The following is a 27,692-nucleotide window of genomic DNA, read 5'->3' on the forward strand; positions in this document are numbered from 1 at the left end:
GGAGGGAGAGGTAAAGGAAGCATTAAGAAAATTAAAAAATAGAAAATCTCCAGGAGAGGACAGAATATCGAACGAACTCCTAAAGTACGGAGGACAAGATCTAACTAAACAACTATTAAAACTAATCCAAAAAAAAATAATAGAACAAAACAGAATACCACAAGAATGGAGATCAAGCATCCGAATGCCTCTCTTCAAAAAAGGAGACAAATCAGACCCGGAGAATTAACTTATCAAACACAACATTAAAATTAACAACAAAAGTGATAACAAACAAATTGAATGAAATTATAACATTAGCAGAAGAACAACAAGGTTTTAGGTCGGGAAGGTCATGCACTGACGCTATATTTATAATGAGGCAAGTTCAAGAGAAATCGTTGGAATACAACAAACCGGCATATTTATGTTTCGTGGGCCTTAAGAAAGCATTTGATAGGGTCACATTAAAGGACGTTATCCACTTGTTATACTCGAGAGAGGTAAACGATAGAAAATATCTACCAGAACAACACAATAAAAGTAAAAGTGGAAGATGAACTAACTGACCCAATTGAAGCCGGCAATGGGATAAGACAAGGGGATTCCTTGAGTCCTTTATTGTTCAACCTGATCATGGACGAAATAATAAAAAAGTAAGAACTAAAAAAGGATACCAAATGGGAGAAAAACAACTTAAAATAATCTGCTATGCGGACGATGCAATACTAATCTCTCAAAGTGAAGATGATTTACAACGTATGTTGCACCAATTCAACATAATCACCAGAAAATTTAACATGTTAATTTCCTCAAAAAAGACAGAATGCATGGTTATAACAGCAGATCCAATAAGATATAAATTAGAGCTGGAAGGTCAGATAATAGAACAAGTGATGGAGTTTAAATACCTAGGCATCACACTATCTAGCTACGGAAGGCTCGAAACCGAAGTGGAAGATCAAGTGAATAGAGCAAACAGAGCCGCAGGTTGCCTGAATGACACAATATAGAGAAATAAAAATATCGGAAAAGAAATGAAAGGCAGAATTTACAAAACAGTCATCCGACCAATAATGACATACGCAGCAGAAACACGACCCGACACAGAGAGGGCAAAAAGATGGCTCGAAACAGCGGATATGAAAACCCTTCGAAAAATCGATGGTAAGACTCTATGGGACAGAGCTAGAAGTACAGATATACGACGGAGATGCAAGGTGGATAACATTAATAACTCGGTAAGAAACAGAATAGGATGGAATGGCCACATAAGCCTAATGATAACAAATAGGGTAGTCAGGACAGCGAGAGACGGTTCCCAAATAGGAAGACGATCAGTGGGAAGACCACGAAAACGATGGAACGACAACTTACTAGAGGCACATTGAAAAAACAGACACAGTCATGTCTATACAAAAAGAAGAAAAAGAGAAAGGAACAAAGTGTTAAAGAAAGAAAATCTGTGCAATGTACCTCTCGCTATTTAAAGAGCATCCACGTAGACACCAAATCTGTATTTACTCTCAAGGAAATTCCACCACAAAACATCACAGACCCTCCATTAAACAATTTCTTCTCTCTTATGTTGCGCTGTGCATACCGCTCACGTGGTCGACCAATAACTCTTAAGTTGTGGGCCAGAATTGTTAATGTTTTCTTTCACCCGGTATAAGTTCAAAAAATAAGTTTGAGTAAACCTTTGCACAACTGTGTAAATACCAAAGAAAAATCTAAAATAAAAACGATTAGTGGAATCCGTTAATCAGTTCACGAAAAAATCAATTATGAAAATGAGCATAACTTTTGAAACTATGTTTATTATGTACCTATTTGCTGATATGACTTATATGTATTATACACACATTCTTCCCGCACGCTTTTTTTTCTTTTTATTATATCCGAATCTATTGCGCTACTTGGATTGGCACATTTGCCTTCAAAGAAACTTTGTTAATGTTCTGAACACTCTCATTCCAACTAATATAGAGGTTAGCTGGAGGAAAACGAAACAGGCATTTATCAGGAACTACAATTTTGAAAAACCCAGCTACAGGTCAATTTTTGATTAACGGAGAACACATTTTTCGGTATTTTCGATTATTTGACTTTTACCCTTAAGACAGTGCAAGAAGCACCCCAACATTTTTTAATGGCAATGGGGGGTCAGATAAGGTATCATTTAAAAGCCCTTGTAATTCCCTGTATATTTGATTTGTAGGCATTCGTTGACATAAATCTTCTAAAGATACAGTGATGTTCTATAGACTTACTTTTAGGTGTCTCCACAAAAAAAGTCCCGCAGAGACAAATCTGGTGACCGAGAAGGCCATTCGATGCTATCTCTCCTCCCACTTCACTGCCGTGGAAACTTTTGGTCTAAATATTGACAAGTAAAAATAATGCGGAGGAACACCGTCCTGTTATCAATGATCTTCATCATATTGTGGATCATTTTCAATGATATCAGTCAAGACAGAATTAATCATGTCTTCCAGTAATTGTAAAGACATATCGCCAGTTAAAAAATGGTCCCACCAGTGGATGCACCTCGGGAAAAATTCTGAGGTTTTAATTAGACCAATAACGGCAATAATTGTGATGACACATTATGAAAATAAAAATGCATTCTTCGGATAAAAAAAATATTAAAGCGAAACTGTGAATCGGTCACTGCTCGCTCACTGATTATTTCACAAAACTGTCAACGACGCGGCGGTTATAAACATCCTCATTAAGTTCCTGAACTAAGACTTTGATATGGATCGGATTTGTTCTTCTTCAAAATGACTTGCTTTGTACTGAACATAGAATCTAGGTGAACATGTCGTAATACGGCAGATTCACTAGGTTCAATAACTACAGGCACAGCAGTTTCTCGTTTTTGATTACCTACATGCCCAGCATGCTGAAAGTTTTTTAACTTCAAAACATACTTCCGACTGTCGTATTTATACAATGAAACGCTATCTGCTCTTTCCGGAATGGAATAAACCATGGTAATAAATTTTCAAAGACTACACATTAATGCTTACAACGGATATTCACAAGAAAATCTTTTAATTTCATGTTCTTTATGGGTATTATCATATAATTTACTTAGTGTGACAAAAAAAAACAAAAGCGGGGCGAAGAAAAAATTAAAATAGTATCCATTGGCGTACTAAATCAACTAATTCAGCAGATAAATACAATTTAAAGTCTTCAAATAATTAAAAATTTAAAGACTATTGTAAAAATTTAAATTATATTGTATATATTATTTAATGATCATTGTACAGGTATTGCACGGGCTTTAAAACGATATTTTATTTGACCTACATTCTTAGAGTGACTCTTACCCTGGCTTAGAGGTGAAAGTAAAATCATCGAAAATACCGGAAAATGTGTCCCGCTTTAAACAAAAATTGACATGTCACCAGGTTTTTCAAAAAGTGTAGTTTCTGATAATTCATGTTTCGTTTTCTTCCGGCCACCCTGCATATATACGGTCTTTTTGATTAATCAGTATTAAAACGTGGCGAATGTGTACACTAAGTAATAGTAAGTATAGAAAACAGCTATATTCATTTTAAAGAATGCATCGAATAGTAAGAAAGTAACATGTGCCTGGTTTATGAAGCATTCAAAAGTAATCATCTGATATTTGCATTATGATTTTCACGACGGTACGCTACTTTCTTGAAGCTCACAATTGATATAGGCGAGGAAAGGAAGCAATAATAAACTTACCAAATTTTTGCAGTTGCTTGAATCTTAATGAAACTATTTCCATTCGATTTGTAAAAGCCTTAGGAAACTTTGTGAACAAAAATGGTCATGACGAAATGAAAATTGCATTATTGGACAAGGAAAAGGCATTTTGAAGTGGTAAAAAGTGATAAATTTGTAACTGAGAAATAATTGAACGACATGAATTCAATATTATTACTAGTGAGTTTTGGGCTCACTGCACATGGATATCATAACGGCGATGGTGTCCTAGGTACCTGGTACCCATAATGCACCTCGTCTGGATTTTCATGGAAATTTGATACAAAATCAGTGTGCAAAATCGTTATTCAGGGGGTTTTTGGGAGTCGCTGATCACGAATATCATGACGGCGATGGTCTTCGATGCACTTGGTGATTAAGACATCCCTCGTCTCCTGGAGTTCTGTAGAAATTCCATATAATATCAGTACAAAGTCATTACTCGGAGGTTTTTGGGATTGCTGAATACGAATATTATGTCGTCACTGGTTTCCAAGACAGATGCCCAGTAGGTGACGCATCTACAGTAGTTTTATGGAAATTCGATACAAAATCAGTTAGTCCTGCTTATCAGGTAACTCAGAGATCATCTCCGACATGATATTAGTGTTCAGCGACTCCAAAAATTCCCGTGTAACGGGTTCGCATTAATCTTGTATCGCATAGAGCTCCAGATGAGGCTCATTTTGGGCACAAGGTGCCTCGGAGACTATTGCCATCATGATATTCGTAATCAGCGACATCAAAAACCCCGAGTAATCAGTTTGCATTGATTTTGTATTTAATTTTCATAAAACTTCAGGAGACGAGGACCCAGGTGCCGCGGAGATCATCGCCGTCATGAAAACCCCGAGCAGCAAAATTGAACTCATTTCCGTCATTTATTTGCGAAAAAAATTATAAATTTATAATTTTTTATCACTTCGAAATGCATTTTCCTTGCTCAATAATTCAATAATAACTCAATAATTCGTCATCATTTTTGTTCACAAAGTTTCCTAGGACTCTTACGGATCGAATGCAAAAAGTTTCATTGAGATGCAATCAACTGCAAAAATTTGGTAGCTTTTGGGCTTTTTACTGTTTTATTGCCTTGCCTAATAGTGATTTGTATATTTTTATTTATGATTTAGGCAAGACTATATTATAACAGATTAACCGTTGTCTTTTTATAAATAAAAGTCATTACAAAACGAATAACATTAGTTTTATTTCTATAATTGTTTAACACCTAATAAATTATTTGTTTTTATTCCTTTTTGCCTTGGCACCTTTTAAAGCTCCTGCTTTTGCTGCTTTGACGATATGCTTAAATTGACCAGCAGCCTTGTTCTTTTTCCTGAAAATAAGAATATAGTTAATCTTTTTGTTGAGAATTGGCATATTCTAGGCGAGTGTTAATCAAGTAACCACTTTTGGGAGTTTAAACAACTATTTGTTTACTGCGTATAACCTGGGTGTGGGTATTCGCTCTGTGCATGACTGACGCGACACCTAGCGTAGTCGCCTGACATTTTTGGCGACCACAACTTGACGTTAAACATATGATACACATATATGACATATTTGACGTTAATATGTAAAATTTATTTACAATTTTTGATAAAATTTGTTATACAAACAATAAGTTCGAGTGTCAAATAAACGTCAAATTAAAATGCGGATATTTGGAAGTTCTCTGAAGAAAATATGAATTTAAAGCGCGTGATACACACGCAATCTTTAAGTACGCGGGTTTAAAGATCGCGGACTTACTCGGCTCGCCGTCGGTGATACACGGCAGACTTAAAGTACGCGGTTTTAAAGATCGCGGTCGCCGTCGGTAGCAAAAAATTTAGAAACTGTCCTCGTGGTTAAATTTTTTATTTTCTGTGTACCTAATTTTGCTGAAATCTTATGTTTTTTAGTAGAGTTTGTTTATTTTTTTTATCAGGTTTTGTTAAATAGAAGAATAATTATTTGATTTTTTTGTAAGTGTGGTAAGCTGTCAAAATCATGATGTGAAGTATAGCACTTGTTTTTGATCTATTTTAATTTAATACAAGGTAGGCATAAACAAACAAAATATCATAGATAAGATGGTATTATTTTCATCAGAAGGATAAAACAGCCTATAAATAATTAGGTTTACTCAAAAACAAATAATCAAAATAATTTAGTATAGCTTAAAATAGTGTTTTTACGGTTTTCTCAAAACTTATAAAATGTAACTTGTCTCCTTTCAACAATAAACGATTGAATTATTTCTAGGCAATTTGCTTAATTAGTGAAAATATAAGTATAACTTTAAACGCAATAACATGATGGCTCGAGGCTCGTGGCAGTGATACACGTACGGGTTACGAGTAAGATTTCAAACTTGTTGGATCGACGGCGTACTTACTCGGCGGACTTAAAGTACGCGTACTTGCGGTGATACACGCGCGAAAAAGGTCGCGAGCCATAAGTTCGCGTACTTACTCGCGTGTGTATCACCCCTTTAAGGGGTTTTCTTCACTTTTTCGTTATAGTTTAGTTGTCGGTGTTAACATTAATTAAGTGTACATCGAAAACAATTAAGCAGTGTGAATTATTAGTACCAGATTTTAACATTAGCTCGGTCTATTGAATTATTAATTTTGTGTATGTGTGTGTAACAAAAAAATGGAAATAGATGACGATAGGAATATACCACCATATCGGGGAAGAAAAGAAAGTCAGTATGAAAATATAAATATAAATAATAAAATTAAAAACGGCAATAAATAAGGTAAGCAAAATACATATTGTCATATTTCTCCGCTACGGACGCTGGCATAGTTTCGTGTATCCCCACCATGGTCACGCACGGAGTGAATACCGTCGATAAAGGAACATACCTACTATAATATCACATTTATTAAAATTGTTATCAAAATCAATTTACTAATTTTTAATCTCTTTTTTTTGTCTTTTGTATAGTTTGAGTAAATTGAGTTAGCGGATTAACATTTTAAGCCGATGATATACAAGAAACAAAATTAATAAATTTATTATATAGACCAGTTGTCTATCAAGTCTCTTAGTGATTAGACGTGTTTGATTTAAAAGTCGATTCACTAATTGCCGATTCACTGCCGTGGAAACTTTTGGTCTAAATATTGACAAGTAAAAATAATGCGGAGGAACACCGTCCTGTTATCAAATGATCTTCATCATATTGTGGATCATTTTCAATGATATCAGTCATCAATAATAACTCAATAATTCGTCATCATTTTTGTTCACAAAGTTTCCTAGGACTCTTACGGATCGAATGCAAAAAGTTTCATTGAGATGCAATCAACTGCAAAAATTTGGTAGCTTTTGGGCTTTTTACTGTTTTATTGCCTCGCCTAATAGTGATTTGTATATTTTTATTTATGATTTAGGCAAGACTATATTATAACAGATTAACCGTTGTCTTTTTATAAATAAAAGTCATTACAAAACGAATAACATTAGTTTTATTTCTATAATTGTTTAACACCTAATAAATTATTTGTTTTTATTCCTTTTTGCCTTGGCACCTTTTAAAGCTCCTGCTTTTGCTGCTTTGACGATATGCTTAAATTGACCAGCAGCCTTGTTCTTTTTCCTGAAAATAAGAATATAGTTAATCTTTTTGTTGAGAATTGGCATATTCTAGGCGAGTGTTAATCAAGTAACCACTTTTGGGAGTTTAAACAACTATTTGTTTACTGCGTATAACCTGGGTGTGGGTATTCGCTCTGTGCATGACTGACGCGACACCTAGCGTAGTCGCCTGACATTTTTGGCGACCACAACTTGACGTTAAACATATGATACACATATATGACATATTTGACGTTAATATGTAAAATTTATTTACAATTTTTGATAAAATTTGTTATACAAACAATAAGTTCGAGTGTCAAATAAACGTCAAATTAAAATGCGGATATTTGGAAGTTCTCTGAAGAAAATATGAATTTAAAGCGCGTGATACACACGCAATCTTTAAGTACGCGGGTTTAAAGATCGCGGACTTACTCGGCTCGCCGTCGGTGATACACGGCAGACTTAAAGTACGCGGTTTTAAAGATCGCGGTCGCCGTCGGTAGCAAAAAATTTAGAAACTGTCCTCGTGGTTAAATTTTTTATTTTCTGTGTACCTAATTTTGCTGAAATCTTATGTTTTTTAGTAGAGTTTGTTTATTTTTTTTATCAGGTTTTGTTAAATAGAAGAATAATTATTTGATTTTTTTGTAAGTGTGGTAAGCTGTCAAAATCATGATGTGAAGTATAGCACTTGTTTTTGATCTATTTTAATTTAATACAAGGTAGGCATAAACAAACAAAATATCATAGATAAGATGGTATTATTTTCATCAGAAGGATAAAACAGCCTATAAATAATTAGGTTTACTCAAAAACAAATAATCAAAATAATTTAGTATAGCTTAAAATAGTGTTTTTACGGTTTTCTCAAAACTTATAAAATGTAACTTGTCTCCTTTCAACAATAAACGATTGAATTATTTCTAGGCAATTTGCTTAATTAGTGAAAATATAAGTATAACTTTCAACGCAATAACATGATGGCTCGAGGCTCGTGGCAGTGATACACGTACGGGTTACGAGTAAGATTTCAAACTTGTTGGATCGACGGCGTACTTACTCGGCGGACTTAAAGTACGCGTACTTGCGGTGATACACGCGCGAAAAAGGTCGCGAGCCATAAGTTCGCGTACTTACTCGCGTGTGTATCACCCCTTTAAGGGGCTTTCTTCACTTTTTCGTTATAGTTTAGTTGTCGGTGTTAACATTAATTAAGTGTACATCGAAAACAATTAAGCAGTGTGAATTATTAGTACCAGATTTTAACATTAGCTCGGTCTATTGAATTATTAATTTTGTGTATGTGTGTGTAACAAAAAAATGGAAATAGATGACGATAGGAATATACCACCATATCGGGGAAGAAAAGAAAGTTAGTATGAAAATATAAATATAAATAATAAAATTAAAAACGGCAATAAATAAGGTAAGCAAAATACATATTGTCATATTTCTCCGCTACGGACGCTGGCATAGTTTCGTGTATCCCCACCATGGTCACGCACGGAGTGAATACCGTCGATAAAGGAACATACCTACTATAATATCACATTTATTAAAATTGTTATCAAAATCAATTTACTAATTTTTAATCTCTTTTTTTTGTCTTTTGTATAGTTTGAGTAAATTGAGTTAGCGGATTAACATTTTAAGCCGATGATATACAAGAAACAAAATTAATAAATTTATTATATAGACCAGTTGTCTATCAAGTCTCTTAGTGATTAGACGTGTTTGATTTAAAAGTCGATTCACTAATTGCCGCAAAAAATACACAGTTTGTTTACCTTTTACTCATTTATTTGGTTAAGTTTTTTGGATTTCTACAAGTAAGTCGATTCATTACTTAATTTATCCTGGGAAATTATACTTAAAAATCCGACTTCTGTCTGGGACGGATGTCGGGAACTTCACCTGGCGGCGGGAAGCCGCCGCGATCTTCAAATATAAGAATCGAGGATATCAGGGTTCTGGATGGCATGGAACTCGACGATTCAAATGTAAATATTAATCAAGATGGTTTTCGCGGATTTACAGAAGCCGATAAGAATAATATTGCAACAGGGGACAAAAATCAAGTTTTTCCAGCAGATAATGATAACAATAAAAGCTCATTAACAACAACAGCAAGTAATTTAGACCAGCCAAACCAGTCTTTCAAACGCGATATTTCCATTAATAATCGATTTACGTCAAGAGATACAGGTCCGTACTTAATTTTTGTGGAACACGAAGTTTTGAATGTGGGAAGATTGCATCCAATGAGACTTGGTGAAAAACTGTTAGAACTTTCGGAATACGAAAAATCGATCTTAGAAATTAGTAGCGTGGGTCGTAATAGACTTAAAATTGAAGTTAATTCAGGGTTAGTTGCGAACAAATTAGTGGAAAATTCGGTATTCAAAGACAATAAACTGATAGCTTATATCCCCTCACATTTAACTGAAAAAAAAGGTATTGTGAGATCGGTCGATACATATCTGACTGAAAATGATCTTACTAAAGTTACAAAATCAGAGTGTTCTGTTCGTAAGGTGCAAAGAATGTTTCGAAAAGTAATAAAAGACGGAGTGATTGAAAAAATCCCCCGTCAAATGATAATTGTCACATTTGCAGGGAACAAAATTCCCCAATTTATTTATATAAATAAAGTGAGATGTCCTGTAGACACGTACGTTCATCCTGTTATGCAGTGTTACAATTGTCTTCGTTACGGTCACTCTGCATCTCAATGTAAAGGAAAAAAACTGCGGCAAAGAAAATGATAACGAATGCACTCAATGTGATAACTTCTGCATTTTTTGTAACTCTAATTCACACAACTCGACAAATCGAGATTGTTCAGAGTATAAAAAACAAAAACGAACTAAGGAAGCAATGGCACACCTTAATATTTCTTTCAAAGAGGCCGAAAAAGTTATTGACAATCCTGCCTACACTAGTATTGTTAAAAAAAACAGATTTGCTCCGTTACTGTCATCCACTACTGAATTCCCTTCATTAGTTTCCAGGCCAAATACCTATTCCAATATTGCTCAAAGCTCATCAAAACATTTGCCTTCCATTGCAAATATTTCAAATACTGCAGCTTCTACAAGAAAAAAACGAAAAATACACCCATCGTCTCCTACGCTTATTACTGCTCCAAGCGAATTTAGCTTTTGTGCTAGCCCCGTATTCCAGTTCGGAAACTATAATAAAAATGTATCTAAAAATAACGATGAACATCTTAAAAATGAATTCGCTACTACTTTGAAGGATTCAATCAATAATTTCTTTTCAGACATTCCTGCTCGAAACCCTGCGATTAATAGTTCAGTTCCCTCTATACAAGATGTAGAAAATATAATTAACAGCGTGATTAAACATTTCTTTACCTGATATGGCCGGTTTAAAAATTGTCCAGTGGAACGCTACATTAGCGTACTCTAATAAAAACTCTATTACGCAACTTTTTACAGAAGAACACTTTGATATAGCTCTTATTTCGGAAACTTGGTACAAACCTAAGTATGAAATGTCCTTACAGGGATTTAATATTGTTAGAAAAGATAGCCGTAATAAACGAGGTGGAGGTGTTAGCATAATTATCTCTAATAATATTAAATACCATAATATAGTATTCAACCAAACATTTAATAAAAATATTGAAGTTTGTGGCATTGATATTGATGTCAATGGCACCAAAATATCTGTGGTTAGTATTTATCGTCCAGGTAGCATTGCAGTCACAGCGAACTACTATGTTTCTCTTTTTCAACAAATTCCGCATAATTTTATTATTGGTGGCGACTTTAACGCCCATCATGGAGCCTGGGGCTCTATAAACAATGATCATAGCGGTAATATACTCATGGAAGCTTTAGAATACTTCGACAACTTTATCATTGCAAATGACGGATCTCCTACCAGAGTATCTGCCCCTGGCTCTCCTCCATCATGTGTTGATCTTACCCTCATTTCGTCCAACTTTAGCTCACAATTCTCTTGGTCTGTTAAAGCAGATATGTATGGCTCTGACCATTATGCTATCACATTTGTGTTACAACAACTCAGAATTGATAATATTAATATTACCCCCATTCATAAATGGTCTATTCGAGAAGCTGATTGGGCATTGTTTCAAACAAAAATTGATAAAGATTTCTCCGAGATTCCGCTTTTCAACATACTAACGAAATGATTAACTTTATCACCAATTCAATGACATCCTCGGCGGATTCAGCTCTTAAAAAAACTTACCCCTTCTCTCCTAAAAAGGCTCCTCATCCCCCTTAGTGGGATGAGGAATGTCAACAGTTAGTTACCCAAAGGAAGGAAGCTTACAAAACGTACAAGTGCAATATGATAACTTCAAATTATATCAATGTAAAAAAAATAGATGCGCTCTGCAAAAGAACCTTCAAATTGAAAGCCAAACAGGCTTGGGCAGACTATTGTACTCAACTCAATAGGAATTCAAATCCCTCGGAAATTTGGCGCCGGATTAATAGATTTCAAAAGAAGAAAAATGATATCCAACCATGTGAAGAAGATGAGGCGGAAATACTTTTTCATAAATTAGCTCCAAGTTTTGTTAGTCCTTACATTCACTACACATCCACCAATAATCATGATCATTCTCTTCTAGCCCCAGTTACACTAAGAGAGTTAAAACTTAATATCAAATTGTCAAAACTTACTGCTCCAGGCTTAGATGGCATCAATTATATGATGATTAAAAAGCTCCCTGACTCGGCGAAACACTTTCTTTGCAAAATATATAACAATATACTTTCAGGAGATACGGATTACCCCTCACTAAAACAGTGTCTAATTATTCCTATTCCTAAGGTCAGTGACAACAAAGCTCTGCGACCCATTTCTCTAATGTCTTGTGTATTAAAAACTTTGGAAAGAATTATCAAACTCAGATTAGAATGGTGGTTAGAAAATAATAACATCCTCCCCCAATCCCAGTTTGGTTTTCGGCGAGGTAAAGGTATTCTCGACTGTGCAGCCAATCTTGCAACGGAAATTCAGTTGGCTTTTTCAGAAAACCATTATTCAGCTGCCTTATTTTTAGATATCTCTAGTGCTTATGAAAGCGTGCTGTTGGATTGTTTATATGAAAAGTTGACATATATCCATATACCACCACAATTTGCATTTGTTCTTATTAATATGTTCCTCAGACGATTATAAAATGCAATACAAATACTCTAGGTCCTAGAGAGGTTAACTCGGGTCTGCCACAGGGGTCGGTGTTGAGCCCGCTTCTATTTAATATCTATACCCTCGATGTTCACAACCTTGGTATGAACGCAAGAATTTTACAATATGCTGACGATTTTTCTATATACACTACTCATAAAAACTACTCTCAATGTGTTAGTAATCTTAAGTATATAGTGCATTGCTGCTTTAAATACTTTCCTAAACAGGGATTTGAAATATCACCTCATAAATCTGCTATTGTATTTTTTACCAGACTCCAATTGCCAGAACTTAATAGCCTTACAATTCAAAATCACACTATACCTGTTTGCAAAACATACACATATTTGGGTATCACATTTTATTGCAAACTGACCTGGTCCGATCACATATCAAGATGCATTAAGAAAAGTGAAAAAAGTCTTAATATCCTAAGAGCAATTAACAGATATCATTGGGGCGCTGACCCTAACATTAACTTGATTTTCTACCGAGCGTACACTCGATCTATCCTAGATTATGGTTGTTTCTTGTATGGATCAGCCACTAATTCCAGACTTTCACAAATAGATAGGGTACAGTTCAAGGTTCTACGCATTGTTCTTGGTGCATTTAAATCCACTCCCACAGCTGCTCTCCTTGCAGAGTGTGGCGAACCCCCCATGCAACTTCGACGACAGTTACTAGCTGAAAAATTCGTCGTTAAACAAAAACGATTTACACACAATGACCTTATTAAAAATTTAGGCATCTTAACTGCATATAGCTACACTAATAAATACTGGCACAACAGAAACTGTCCCCCTCTAGCTGATGCATTTGCAACAGTCTCAAACATCGAACTACGTGATGATTCTGGTTTGCCGTTCTTCACGGCTGAATTCGATATATGTCTTACACAACCAAATATTATTTTTCCACAATATAATGATAACCCGCAATTAATAACATATCTATGCAAATAGAATTAGAGAAATTAGGTAATGTACATAAATTTTTTACAGACGGATCCAAATCCCCTACTGGAACAGGATGTGCAGTGTACAGGGAAAACACAAACGAAAGTTTGTTGTTTAAACTAAACAAAAACTCTACAATCTTTACAGCAGAGGCACTTGCTATATTTAAGGCTTTGGATTGGGCAAACAATCACTGCTACCCTTGTCAAACTTGGCTATAATATCGGATTCGAAATCTGTTTTATCAGCTCTGGTGTACCCGGTTACCTCCATATACAATAACTCAATAATCGTGGAAATTTTGACAACCTTAAGAGCCTTAGATTATAAACAGATAAATACATTCTTCATATGGGCCAAAGGGCATTCCTCCATAACGGGAAACGAAACAGCTGACAAACTGGCAAAAAGAGCTATCACTGATGGCAAACAAGCCCCCGAATTAACGCTACAAGACGCATTATCTATATGTAAGCAAAACTTAAGAACTAAATGGGCAGACAAATGGACAACAATTAGATCTAACAATGCATTTCAGTACTGCACGCTTTTTCCAACACTTCCTTCTACAAAGCTTGCTAAAAGAAGCCATCCCAATAGAAAAATTAACACCAAATACATTAGGTGCCTCTTTGGACACGGAGCAGTCAACTCCAAGCTTTATAAGATGAAATTGGCCACATCCCCCCTCTGTGACTGCAGTGACAGTTTTGACGACTTTAATCACTGGATTTTTCAATGCAGTCATAATTCTAATGCCACCTCTTACCTTATTACGGAACTAACTAAACTAAAAATCCCGTTTCCTCAAAATTATCTTTCCATTATGCTGGAGTGCATCCATAATCCCGAAGTAAGAGCTATTTTTTGTAACTTTTTGGGTCGTACGAGGAGACGCTTATAATTTCCTCAACTTTTAGGTCTGTATCAACCAATCCAAATTGTATTCAGTTAGGTATTAAATATATATGTATAGATTTGTAAAAACTGTATTTGTACCAAATAATTGTATTCAGTTACTGTATTTATATGTTCAGATTTGTAAAAATTGTATTTGTACCAAATTGTGTTCAGTTATATGTATAGACTTTTAAATGTTATAAATTTTCGTGGCAAAACGGGTTCTTCCCAAAGCCAATAAACCAAAAAAAAAAATATTATATAGATTTGAATAACAAATGAGGAACAATTTGAAAAAAAGAATGTGTGTGTACTTTGTACGCACGTAAGAAGTTATACTTCTATTATATGATTATAAACGAAATTAATATACTTTTTATTTATATTTTATTTAAATATTAAATTAATTTATACTTAATACTTCTCAAACATTTTTATTAAAACAGTGCCAAAAATTAAAATAATAAAAAAATAAAACACACACAAACACATTAAAAATGCCACAAATGATTTCTGAACATTAATTGTCGGAAAAATTTTTAACTAAATACGTATTTTCTGAAAATAAAATTATATAATAAATATACTTACAATCATAAAATGTATAAAAAAAATAAAAGTTTCTATTGGGATTCGAACCAACTTACCACGCGGCTGGTATTTGCGTTGTATTGGGATTCACTCGCATTAAAACTGCGCCACAGAGACAGCTTGTCATTATGTGCGAAGATCTTCTAACTAAACAGATTAACCTTTTGACATTTTTAACTTATGTAAATCAAATTATTTTGATTTTGAATTGAAATGAGTTAGAATTGAAAAAATACAACAAAACATAGGGTAAGAAGACAATATATTAGGTGAATATTGATAGAAATTTTGATGGTAATCAAATTATGTAAAAAAAGTATTACATACTACTTCTGTATTTTGGTAGGTTCAAGGTAGGTATCGGAGCCCGTATAACGACTAATAAATTTCGCAATCACTTGCGTCGTGCAAAGTGGCTATGTTCAAATATCATAACAAAATTTGATCAACTATTTATAAAACACTTACCAGTGAAAGATTCTTTAGCTTTGAATAAGCGAGATCTGCGGCACTCATACTAGGCACAGTTTGATGAGCTTTCACATTGGCATGCAACAATCATCTCTTCTATGTAAATAAGTCCAAAAATATAATATGAAAACTATTTAAAAAGGCAGTATAACCATTAACTAACTTTTTGTTTGTTGTTTCTCTTCCTACAAATTTTAAAACGCAACAAGCATACATTATAACCAAACACAGTCCCACAGCTGTGCCACAGCTGCCATATTGGATAATTTTTGTCATGTCATTTGAACATCCAATCAGAACAAAGTTATAATGCGCATGCGCCCGGTCGCTAGGTTTTCCCATATAAAATTTCACCGTCATTACGCCCGTAAAGAAGTATAACTTCAAAAATAATTCTGTTGACTATGATTTTTGAGCTGTTTTATAAGTACTTCTGGTACTTATAAAACATCACAGGCATTAGGCATGCTGGTTCTAAAACTGTAATGAAGTTTTCTTCAGGGGGTAGGCCTCACTTGTGAGTCCCTCGAACACTTAGACCTCCTACTGCGGGTTCATTGTATCACAACTATCATGCGGACTAGGTCCGTAGGTCGTTTCTGGTGCCCAGGCTGCACCGGTCTTCCATGTCTGTCAGAATCAGCAGGGGTTGCAAATGTGAGCTCCTGCCGCCCCGAACGTCTAATCGTTCAGCAACCTTATAGCCTCACAGAAAGCCATAAACCTCTTTAAGGGCAACTGTCTCACCTAGTTCGGCCGCATAAGGATCTGTCACCTCTGATAGGCCAATGCCGGACACTTTCAGGGAACATGTGAAGAAGTTTCCTCCTCCTCATCACATAGACGGCACCGTGAGCCATCCGCCAATCCAAGCAGATGAAGGTGCCGCCGGAGTCTACAGTGGCTGGTGAGCATACTGACCATCTGGGAACATCTTCTACGGTCTAGAAGAAGTTGGGCTGTGAGACTTTTGGATGGCCCCACTATATGGAGTCTAGCTTATTTCATACCTCCGCAACTGGCTCAAGAGTCGTGGAACCTCCACAGAAGAAGCTCCTTGAGATTACCCCGACCAGTACTAAAGAGTACCCCAAACACAGGTTCGGCCCACAGGCAGAATGGATGAGCCTGATTTTTGCCAGATCGTCAGCCCGTTCGTTCCCCTCCACACTTGTTTGTGGCGGTACCCATACTACTTCACATCCCTGCCCCGCAATCTAACATGAATCCTAAAAAGCGCTATTGCTCTCCTATTGGCTGACACTAACCTTCGCCGATAGATACGATTTGATCAGTAGGAGTTGAATGATTTAGTATAAGATTTAGTGCTATCCAAAAAAGCTTCAGAGGTCTTAGCATCAAGACTGCGTGAGAGAAACTTGCTTGAAAAGGGAGCTAAGGTGTCCTATTTTCGATAAAGAGAAAGTGCCTTTCTACAATAGTTTCTAACTGATGGTAGATTTGTGTATCGTCATACTTTATTTGATTTAGTCCTGATAGGCCAGTCAGTTCGTTTTTGTCAAAAATATGAAGACATAAAGAGAGTTAATGATCTGTTGCTGGTCCGTCCACACCGCGATAATTAACATTTTTTTATTTTTGTAAAGAATGTTATGATTATTTTTCAATGTTATAAATACCTACTATTTACAGATCTATTCGCGGTGTGCAAGTACTTGGAAGGGAAACGAGAAACGACCGTGCGCGAGTCGCGGAGAAATATTGCAACTATCTTAAATAATTCATATTGTCAATTGAAATTGTCAAATTGACGTATATTTCATAACTTCTGTCATTGAAGCAGAAAAATTATATATTGCTCCACAATATTGATATGATATGCAATTATTATATAAAGGTAAATTTAATTAATTGTATTTTGCTTGCAGTACTGCATTTTAATAACTAATTTTATTTACTACATACAATTGTTTACGTTTGCATAACATAACCTGCATCTTATTTTTTCTTCTTATTATTTTTTTGGACTATGGCCTTGACAATTATCCAGCAACCAGGACTGATATAATTGGCCAATATAATTAAAAGTGCGAATAAAAGTACAGAGCGTAGAAATAGAGGTCGCTTTGCCGAACTTGCACGGTCCCAATAATTGTAAGCGACATATTGGGTCAAAGTGAGGTTTTAATGCAATATTATTGTATATCCAAAGACCAATGCGAGCATCTTTCAATCTGGCTAAAAACATTTTGCCTTCACCGAGTTTTTCGTACCGCAATGTTGGTATCCGTATGTTCATAAATAGCTTGTCAATATGTTTTTTTCATCTCCTGCATAATCCCAATTCTGTCGCTTACAACATTGTTGCAGCCCACCATTCAATTATATATTCGTTTAGGGGACAATGACTATACCAGTCGGCCATTAATTTATCATCATCATCAATCAGCAAATCAATTAATTCAGTGAGGTTTAAATTATTCATTATCTTTTCCTTCTTGTTAGTTTTTTGTCTTGTAACTACCTACTCGTATTTTAAGACAATCAATAAAGTCGCATTAAAACTCTCTTAGAAAAGTGTTTACAGTACAGCTCCTCGCGAGTGAATTCACCATCTATCAGAAATAGCAGTACCAGGAAGGGGCAGGTCTGCTGAAGAATCTGCACCGAGAACCTAGGAAGTAGGAAAATCTTTAATAGAAATTACTTTGCTTGTTTTTTTTTACTGTTATTTTTCCAATTTCCCTATTGTCATATAGTCCATTAGTAAAGCTCACTGAGTTATGAATTTCGTATACTAATATTTTAGTTGCAATATCATATGAAGCAATGGAATCTTGTGTCAACCTTAAAATGACCTGTTTGCTCCTTAGACAGCAACGTGGATATACAAAATATCCCCGCTTTTTGTGTATGTGAGACAGCAGAACTCGTGAGAAACATCGGGTACAGTCGAATTGGCTGCCAAGATCTGACCTGAAATCTACCGGTCCAAACATTGTACATCAACCATTTGTTGACAAAGGGAACATTATATTTCCACCTTTATATATAACATTGGGTCTCAAGAAACAATTCGTTCAAACTTTGTCAATGTTTCTATGTTTAAAACAGACTGTTTGAAGTATCTCATTTTGTCATTTTTGATGTTTTATTTATTGTCTGATGCTTGATTATCATTGATTATCTTCACTTGAGATCCACCTTGATTCCTTGTTTGGGCCTTTTGGACTCCTCCGTTAGACACCAACAAGGTATCAAAGAAAATTTTGCATACCATCACGCTTTCACTTTTCATGTTTCAAAAATATTAATACCTAACCGAATTTGGTTCTTTTCAAAACATAACGTCCCTAAGACCTGTTTGTTGAACTGGGTTTCTTCCACCGGCCAGTTTACCCACGCATCTTAAATATGTTCACAGAAAAAAGTTTAAGAACTTACCTTTTATTCAAGGTTGTACGTTTCAAAGGTAAATATGCATAGGGATCCAGTTTTCCTTTCTTTTTAACATCTCCAGACGCTTTCCTAGATTTATATTCAGAACCTGCTGAACTAAATCCGCTTTTAACGGAAGAAGTGCTAGCTCCCAAAGACCTGAAAAAATATCAAAGAATTAAGTAGGTATTAAAGAACACGAAAATCAATTTTCGATTTGCACAAAACAGATCGCTACATATATACCAATAAAGAATTTTCAAGTTTTGAGTAGTATTGCCAGGTCTGGTCAAACAGTTATCAACTTAATATCGAAAACGAACTTACAAGAAAAAGCTTTATTAGCTGGCGTTCTGTATTGTGCAGGAAAAGTCTGTCATTGACCACATAGCCTAGGCGTCAGAGGGGTCACCGGGTCCTTTTCAATTCCGATGGACAAACTCAACGGTTTCTTATGGATTTGTGGCTGCTGATTACGAATTTCAGGGGTGGATTTCGATCAGAGTGGTCAAAAAATTGTTATAAACAATTTAATTGTTTATAAATTGTTTATAAGGCTCTGGCTCATAAACTAAAAGAGATAAAAAAAAATTTTCAAATACAATTTGTTCCTTAATAAAAAACGCAGAAAAAAACGTTTATTAATCTTAAATCCAACCATTATAACTCAAGATATTGTAAAATTAGTGCACAATGCAAATTGAAAATTGCAAAATAAGTATTTTTCGAAGCTCTATTGATCGTAACTCGGATTCTACGCACGAAAATAGCCTTAGAAGGTCTCATTCTAAAGCTTAATTAATAGGCTTCAAAACAAAGTTTGTTAAATTACTTTATCTTCATTTGTTTTAAAGTTATACCCGTTCGAATTTATAATTTTCTTAAAAAAATTGTACATTAATTTGTTTATAAGGGTTTCAAGCAAATTTGAGCTATAAACATTTATACTTTAATTAACAATAATGATAGAAGAACTCAAAAGGAACATCTTGAGCTTACGAAAATGTTCCTAACTTTATTTTTGGCCAAGATATCGATATTTTAATAGCAAAAGCTCTGAGGCGCAAGATCGGCTCACAGCGTAAAGTTGTTCTAAAGCTATTTCCTTGTGGCATTAATTATTCTAAATGGGAAATAAGCCACAATTTAACTAAAAATCGATTTTATTAACGTTTCCACGTCCAAATCAGACGTCGTTGTCAAAATACAAAATATTAATAATTAAAACAAAAATGTTGTTGCTTAGAAAAACATTCTTCTAATAATTTAATTTAATCTGACTCAAAAGACTTTAAAATTATATTGCCAATATTTATGAGTTGTGTTCCTGGGACGACTTTACTGAAAGATAGTTCATTAAATCTTTAATTAAAAATTTGATTTAGGGTTGGTTTCATGTAATCGAATGAACTATCTTTCAGTAAAGTCGTCCCAGGAACGCCACTTATAAATGTTGGCAATATCATTTTAAACTACTTTAAAATGTATATGTCTGAATTCAGTCAGATAAAATTAAAATATTTAGAAGAATTTTTTAATAAGCAACAACATCTTTCTTTAATTTATTAATATTTTTTATTTTGACAACGACGTCCCATTTGGACGTCAAATTTTATTAACGTTGGTCAAAACGTTAATAAAATAATTTTTTAGTTAAATTGTGGCTTATTTTAAATTTAGAATAATTAATGCCACAATGAAATAGCTTCAGAACAACTTTACGCTGTGAGTCGATTTTGTGCCTCAGAGCTTGCGCTATTAAAGTATCGATATCTTGGCCAAAAATAAAGTTACGAACATTTTCATAAGCTCTAAATGTTCCCTTTGAGTTCTTTTATTATTCATCATCATCATCATACAACCTCTTCTGTCCACTGCTGGACATAGGTCTCTCCCATTCTTCGCCACTCTTCACGGTTCTGTGCTTCTTGTTGCCATTTCTTGGATATTCGTTTAATGTCGTCCATCCAGCGTGTTGGTGGTCGTCCTCTGCTGCGTTTGTCTTCTCTTGGGCGCCAGTCAATTAGTTTTCTGGTCCATCGTGAGTCTTTCAGTCGCGCTATGTGACCTGCCCAATTCCATTTCAGCTTGGCTATACGTTCAACGACATCAGTGATACCTGTTCTTTTCCTTAAGTCTTGGTTCCTTATTTTGTCTTTTTTTGTCACGCCGAGAATCGATCTTTCCATGCGCCTTTGTGCCACTCGCATTTTTAGTGCTGTTGTTTTTGTGAGCGTGAGAGTTTCTGCTCCGTATGTCATAATAGGAAGAACGCATTGGTCAAATGTCTTCCGTTTCATAGCTGTCGGGATGTTGCTCTTAAAGATGTCTCTTAGTGATCCATACGCCGCCCAAGCAAGTGTTATTCGTCGTTGAAATTCGCAGGTCTGATTGTCCTTGCCTATTCTGACTTCATGACCGAGATATATGTACTTTTCTGTCAATTCTACCACTTGATTTTGGATGGTTAGGTGTTCGCTGGGAACTAAATTTGTCATAAATTTGGTCTTACTGATGTTCATTTTTAGACCTATTGTTGAAGACACGTTTTCTAATTCTAGTAGCATTTGTTGTGCTTCACCCAGATCTTCGGTAATAAGTACTATATCGTCGGCAAAACGCAGATGATTGAGCATTTCTCCATCTATCTTTATTCCTCTATTTTCCCACTTTAGCATTTTAAAGGCGTATTCGAGGACCGCTATAAATAATTTAGGTGAGAGAGTGTCGCCCTGTCTCACACCTCGCTTGATATGAATTTCTCTGGTAGTATCATGTAGTTTTACACGCATTGTGGCGTTTTGGTATAATGTTTGCACTAACTTTGTAAACCGGTAATCTATTCTACTATTGTTCAGAGCAGTTATAATGCTGTCTAATTCCACAGTGTCGAAGGCTTTGTGAAAGTCTACGAAGATAAGTACCAGTGGTTTGTTATATTCTATCGACTTTTCTATTAAGGTTTTTACTGTTTGTAGGTGATCGTTCGTTCCGAATTTTGAGCGGAATCCAGCTTGTTCTCGGGGTTGGTAGAAATCTAACTTTTTTTCTAGTCTTGTCGTAATTATTCGGGTAAACATTTTATAGATGTGGTTCAATAAGCTGATTGGTCTATAGTTTTCGAGGTGCGCCTTGTCTCCTTTCTTGTGTAGTAAAATTGTTACTGCATTGTTCCATGTTTCCGGTATGCAACAATCTGTTAGACAAAGGTTAAACAAAATTTTTATTTGGTTGAGAAGGACACGTCCACCCATCTTTATAGCTTCTATTACGACTCCATCTTCTCCTGGCGCTTTGTTGTTTTTCATCCTTTTCATTGCGTCCTGGATTTCGCTTAGTGTGATCTCTGGCATGAGCTCTGAACCCTGGTTGATAACTTTGCGTGATGCAGCGGCTTCTAAATTCTTTTGGTCTTCTCTTTGGCTTGTATATAGTTCTTGATAGAAGTCTTCAACTATGTGTAGTAGTTCTTCTCTATTTGATGTGGGGACTCCTTCTTTGTTCTTTAGTTTGTGTATTTCGCATTTTCCATTGTTTAGCCGCCTTCTCAGGACTTTCAGACTTTTATTCTCTTCTATAGTCCGCTGGACTTTTTCATTCTTAAATTTCCTTAAATCTTTCCTTATAGCTTTTGATACTTCTTTGTTTATTTTTCGCAGTTCTTCTTCGTCAGTGCTTTCGTTTTCTTTGATTTTTCTTCTAGTTTCCATTAGTTGCTTTGTTTCAATGGTTATTTTTTCGTCTTGGCTTCTTTTAGGACAGCATTTTACTTGAGCCTCTCGAATAGCTTCTACGATATTTTCGTTTAGGGCATCTACATTATTCATGCATTCATTTTGTTGTAGGATTTTATTGATATTGCCTTGGTATTCATTTAAATTCGTTGGGTCAATCCATATTGGGTTGGCTTTCTTCCTAATCATTTTGGATCTTTCTGTTATTAAGTCTAATTTTAGTTTGGCTCTTACCATTCTATGATCGCTGCCTGTGGTAAAGCTATTAAGGACTGTGACATCGTTGAATATATATTTTTTGTCACTGATTATGTAGTCTATCTCGTTTCTGGTCTTACCATCTGGGCTTTTCCACGTCCATCTTCTGTGATCTTTTTTAGAGAAGAAACTATTCATCTGGTAAAGATTTTGTTGTAATAGAAATTCTAATAGTGTTTGGCCACGCTCGTTTCTGCCTTTGGATCCAAATTTACCTAGTGCTGTTTCCTGTTCATCCTGCTTTAGACCGATCTTTGCGTTAAAGTCGCCGCATATAATCGTGTAATGTGTTGGTGTTTCTTTCAGTGCCGTTGAGATGTCATCGTAGAAGTCTTCAATCTCCTCATCCGGATGGTTCGTTGTTGGTGCGTATACCTGAATAATCTTTATTTTATACCTTCGGTTTAGCTTTACGATTAAATAGGCTACTCTTGTGGATATACTTCTTGTAATCACTATGTCATTTGCAAGTCTTTTGTGTATAAAGAATCCAACTCCCCCGACTGATTCGGTTTCACTACCTATACTATAAAATATATGCCCTGATTTTAGTGTTGTCAGGTTTTCTCCATGTCGTCTTACTTCACTGACTCCAATGATATCCCATTTTACTTTTGACATCTCGATTTCCATTTCAGTGACTTTTTCTTCAGATAATAATGTTCTGGCATTGTAGGTACAGATAAAGAGTGTTAGAGGTTTTTTCGTCTTTCGCGTCGTCAGTTTTTTGTCCCCCCCAGAATCCTTGGGACAGACTGATAAATCAGTGTGAGAGTTTCGATTTCTCGCTATACTCACCTGGGGTACATCCGCTTCTGTTTTAAAATCTGACATTTTGTTGGGAGGTATTTGCCTTAAAACACCACGCTGGCAAGGCGGGTTGGTGAGTTTTTAATTCAGCCGCTCATTGTGAGTACCGACGCTGTTTGAAGCCGCCCGCTCCGGGTCAGACGCTTCTAGGTTTGTGATCTTATACTACCCCTAAAATCGAGGGTTGCCAGCTCCGCCATCTTCGCCGTACCGGAAGTATTCTTCGTCGCCTTGGATGCCGTTCTGGACTTCATCCGTGACCCTGGACAAGGGACCCTTAGCAGGTACTAGCTTCCCGGGTCAAGAAGCTCCTGGAATCTGCGGGGGGCAGGGATTGATTCACTTTCCCTGATAGGACTATCCAAGAGAGTCCAAAGGACTTCAAAGGAGTTCCTACCCGCTACCCATAGCGGGTTTTATTATTATTGTTAATTATTACCCCTTTTATTATTATTGTTAATTAAATTATAAATGTTTATACCTCAAATTTGCTTTAAACCCTTATAAACAAATTAATGTACAATTTTTTTAAGAAAATTATAACTTCAAACGGGTATAACTTTAAAACAAATGAGGGTAGAGTAATTTAATAAACTGTGTTTGAAAGCTTATTAATCGACCTTTAAAATGAGACCCTCTAAGGCTCATTTGCATGCGCAAAAGCCGAGTTACGATCGATAAATCTTCGAAAAATACATATTTTGCAATTTTCAATTTGCATTGTGCACTAATTTTACAATATCTTGAGTTATAAGTGATGGATTTAAGTTTAGTAAACGTTTTTTTGTTATTAAGGAACAAATTTTATTTAAAACTTTTTTTTTGTCTCTTGTAGTTTATGAGCCAGAGATTTATAAACAATTTATAAACAATTAAATTGTTTATAACAATTTTTTGACCACTCGGATCGAAATCCACCCTCGAAATTCGTAATCAGCAGCCAAAAATCCATAAGAAACCGTTGAGTCTGTCCATCAGAATTGAAAAGGACACGGTGACCTCTGTTTGGCGCCTAGACTAACACGTTTAAGGGCCGGTTTCACCAACAACAAATAAATCAATGAATAGGTATTCGTCGAATAAAATTTATTAGGCGTTTATATTTTTATTTTGTTTCAATATAATTTTGATAATTTAAAGTTAAGCTAAATACTTTAATATTTACAAATGATATGGAAATTCTTCATCTCATTTATAAACATGTTAAATTATGTAAATACAAGTTGTAAACGTAATATGTAATAAATAGGCATAATTTGTTAATGTGGTTTGAAAAAATTTAAAAAAATAATATTAAAAAAAACACAAAATAAAATAATAAAAAAAATAATAAACAAAAAAAAAAGAAAAAAAAAAGGAACAAAAATAAAAAAGAATAGAAAAAAAAAGAAGTAAAAAAAAGTGTTTCGCACAAATTAAAACATATATTAAAAAAAAACAGTAAAATAATTAAAAAAAAACAAAATAAAAAAAAGCTACACAATGTACCAATGTATCTATAAAAATAAAATTGTAGAATGTACTTATGTTATAAGAAATTTATGACTATGAATCTGCAATCAATCAGAAACAAGTCTGGCTAATTGGCTCTGCCAAAGCCATTTTTCAAAAAAAAAAGTTAAACTGACAAATTTACTTTCTTCTATATATTTACAGCGAGATTAACTTGCCAATTTATTCGAAGAGTAATTATTTATTTGATAAATTGATGAATTAAGTCTTATTTGACGTTAGGAAAATGGAGAAATGCCAGTGTATTGGTCGAATAACTTTATTTATAGAATAAACTACTATTTGCCGTTGATGAAACCGGCCATAAGAGTATCGAAGTGCTACGTCTGGTCTGTTTTGATCTATGGGTGTGAAACTTGGACAACAAAAGTGAAGAATCTCAACAAATTAGAAGCGCTTGAGTTGTGGTTTTACCGTCGCATGCTCAGAATCCCGTGGACAGCACACATATAAAACGAATGTGTGCTGGAGACCATGCACAAAGAGAGAGAATTGATTAACGTGTAAAAATGAGAAAGGTTCAATACTTCGGTCATATAATGAGAGGACCTAAATATCGGTTACCGCGGTTGATCATTCAGGACAAAATCAAAGGAAAACACTGAGTTGGAAGAAAACAACTGTCCTGGCTGCGTAAAATTAGACACTGGACAGGTCGAACGGTCGAGGAATTGTTTCATATACACACACCGAAACTTATATGGAATCATCCGATATTTCTTATTATTTCGTACGATTTTAAAAAAACGAACACACGAAGTCAAATATAATTTATTTTAAAGCAATTTAATAACAAATACGTAACAATTAAATAAAGCAATAAAGTATTTAACAAACAAATTAAAACTAGTTGTTTTAAAACTAATACAATAAAAAAATTTCAATGTAAAACTAATAATGTTTAAATTGTTTTTATTTTTTTTTGTATTATTTTTTTTTGGTAGTCAGTGTTATCACCTCTAGTCCTATGCAAGCTTCAGTTTGCGTGGGCACGCTCCTAATCAAATTTCAACATTTTGATTAAAGTATAAATGTTTATACCTTATATATTATGGTAGGTTGCTCCATTCTTCAAAAGCAGCTTATACTAGCCGTGCGGTGTTTTCTGGATTATCCCGGCGAGCTCTATTTTTTGTTTTAAGCATATTCCACAAATACTCTATTGGGTTAAGCTCGGGTGAGCAAACAGTCCGCTCCAAACAAGGGATGCCTTCTGCTTCAATGATGTCTCTAGCCACTCTAATGGTATGTGGAGGTCCATTATCATGCATGAAAATTAAATTTTCTCCTGTTGCATCTCTCCAGAGTCTAACTATAGGTTATCAACATACGTGTGAGGAGTTTAAGTTGATTGGATGAAAATTAAAGGAGTTTTTTTACGGATCCAAATTCCTCTCCAGAATATTATACTTTCCCTTGTATATTTGTGAAAAGATCTGACAGTTTTCGTTCTTGCTTGTCTTCTTCGACCTCTAAGTACACGATTTCGTGGGTCATCTGATTTTACACCAATCCTGACTTTTTCTGAAAATAGCACATTTTGTCAATTCCCAATGTTCCAGTTTTGGTGGTGAAGACACCAATTTAGGAGACCAATTTTGTGCTGTCTGGATAACTTGGGAACTCGTAACTATCTCCTGCTGCATACTTCTTGGCACGAACTCTTCTTCTTATCGTTTCAACTGAAAAAGTTACACCTGTAGCTTCCAAAAACTGCCTTTTCAGCTGCAGGTGAGAAATGCTTGGGTGTTTTCCAGCTGATTGGACAATTAAACAATCGTGGCGAACCGATATTACTTTTTGGCGACTTTCCCTTGCTTTATTTTTAAGCTTTCCTAGTTCCTGTTACCTAGCATAGGTTTTGGACAGAACGCCCTGTGTTACGCATAGCTTTACAACTATGTCCCTCTGAGAACATTACTTTCTCCACAAGACCAATATCTTTCCCCGTTGTAAGTACTATAACCCCACATGAGACATATTTTCGTTTTTGGATGCAAAAGTTAGTTTATTTATTTTCGTTCAATTTGCAGCTCAAGCAAATAACCTATACCTTACCGAGCTGTACTATCTGATTGTCTTATCGATTTGTTTATTTTCAGTAAAAACCTTTATTCTTCACAACAATAACAAGTTTTTTCAAAAGAAATAAATATTTCTTTGAAATACATGGTGATTCCATTAAGTTTGTGTGTGTGTAGCTACCGACCGAGAAACATTTCATTAGCTTGTTAATACGACGATAGCCAACGCTTGAAAACAAGCACGGCACACAAAGAAGAAGATTCATAACAGAACTGGATAAATCATCCTATCGCTCAAAAGCAGAATAGAAATTTTCTTCAAGCAGCTAGACGAAAGAAGAACTAAACGCGTGGTGAATAAAATAAAGTGATCAGCTAAACAAACTGGAACATGAAGTAAAAACCACTTCTATGTAAAAGGTATATTTACTAAAAAATTTTTAAAATCCCAATGGATTCAATAAAATGAGTTCATCAGAACGTTTTCAAACCTATCGGTCCATCATCAGTGAATCTAAAATCAAATA

General features: G+C 35.0%; 1 protein-coding gene across 2 annotated transcripts in view; it reads right to left on the reverse strand.

Annotated features, from left to right (window-relative positions):
* Nucleotides 1-4,922: 4,922 nt before the first annotated feature.
* LOC114330504 (RRP12-like protein) overlaps nt 4,923-27,692 on the reverse strand; it is a 119,585-nt gene continuing 96,815 nt past the window's right edge. Inside the window, exons 16-17 of one of the 2 annotated variants that reach the window (XM_050643007.1) lie at nt 18,834-18,986; nt 4,923-5,071 (exon numbers count right to left, since the gene is read on the reverse strand). In XM_050643007.1, the coding sequence (XP_050498964.1) occupies nt 4,972-5,071; nt 18,834-18,986 (253 nt within the window). In that variant the 3' untranslated portion in view covers nt 4,923-4,971. Of the gene's footprint in view, nt 5,072-7,178; nt 7,328-18,833; nt 18,987-27,692 lie in introns of those variants that run through there. The other variant, XM_050643006.1, reaches the window with a different exon arrangement.

The sequence above is a fragment of the Diabrotica virgifera genome, chromosome 2 (assembly GCF_917563875.1).
Source record: "Diabrotica virgifera virgifera chromosome 2, PGI_DIABVI_V3a".
Lineage (NCBI taxonomy): Eukaryota > Metazoa > Arthropoda > Insecta > Coleoptera > Chrysomelidae > Diabrotica > Diabrotica virgifera.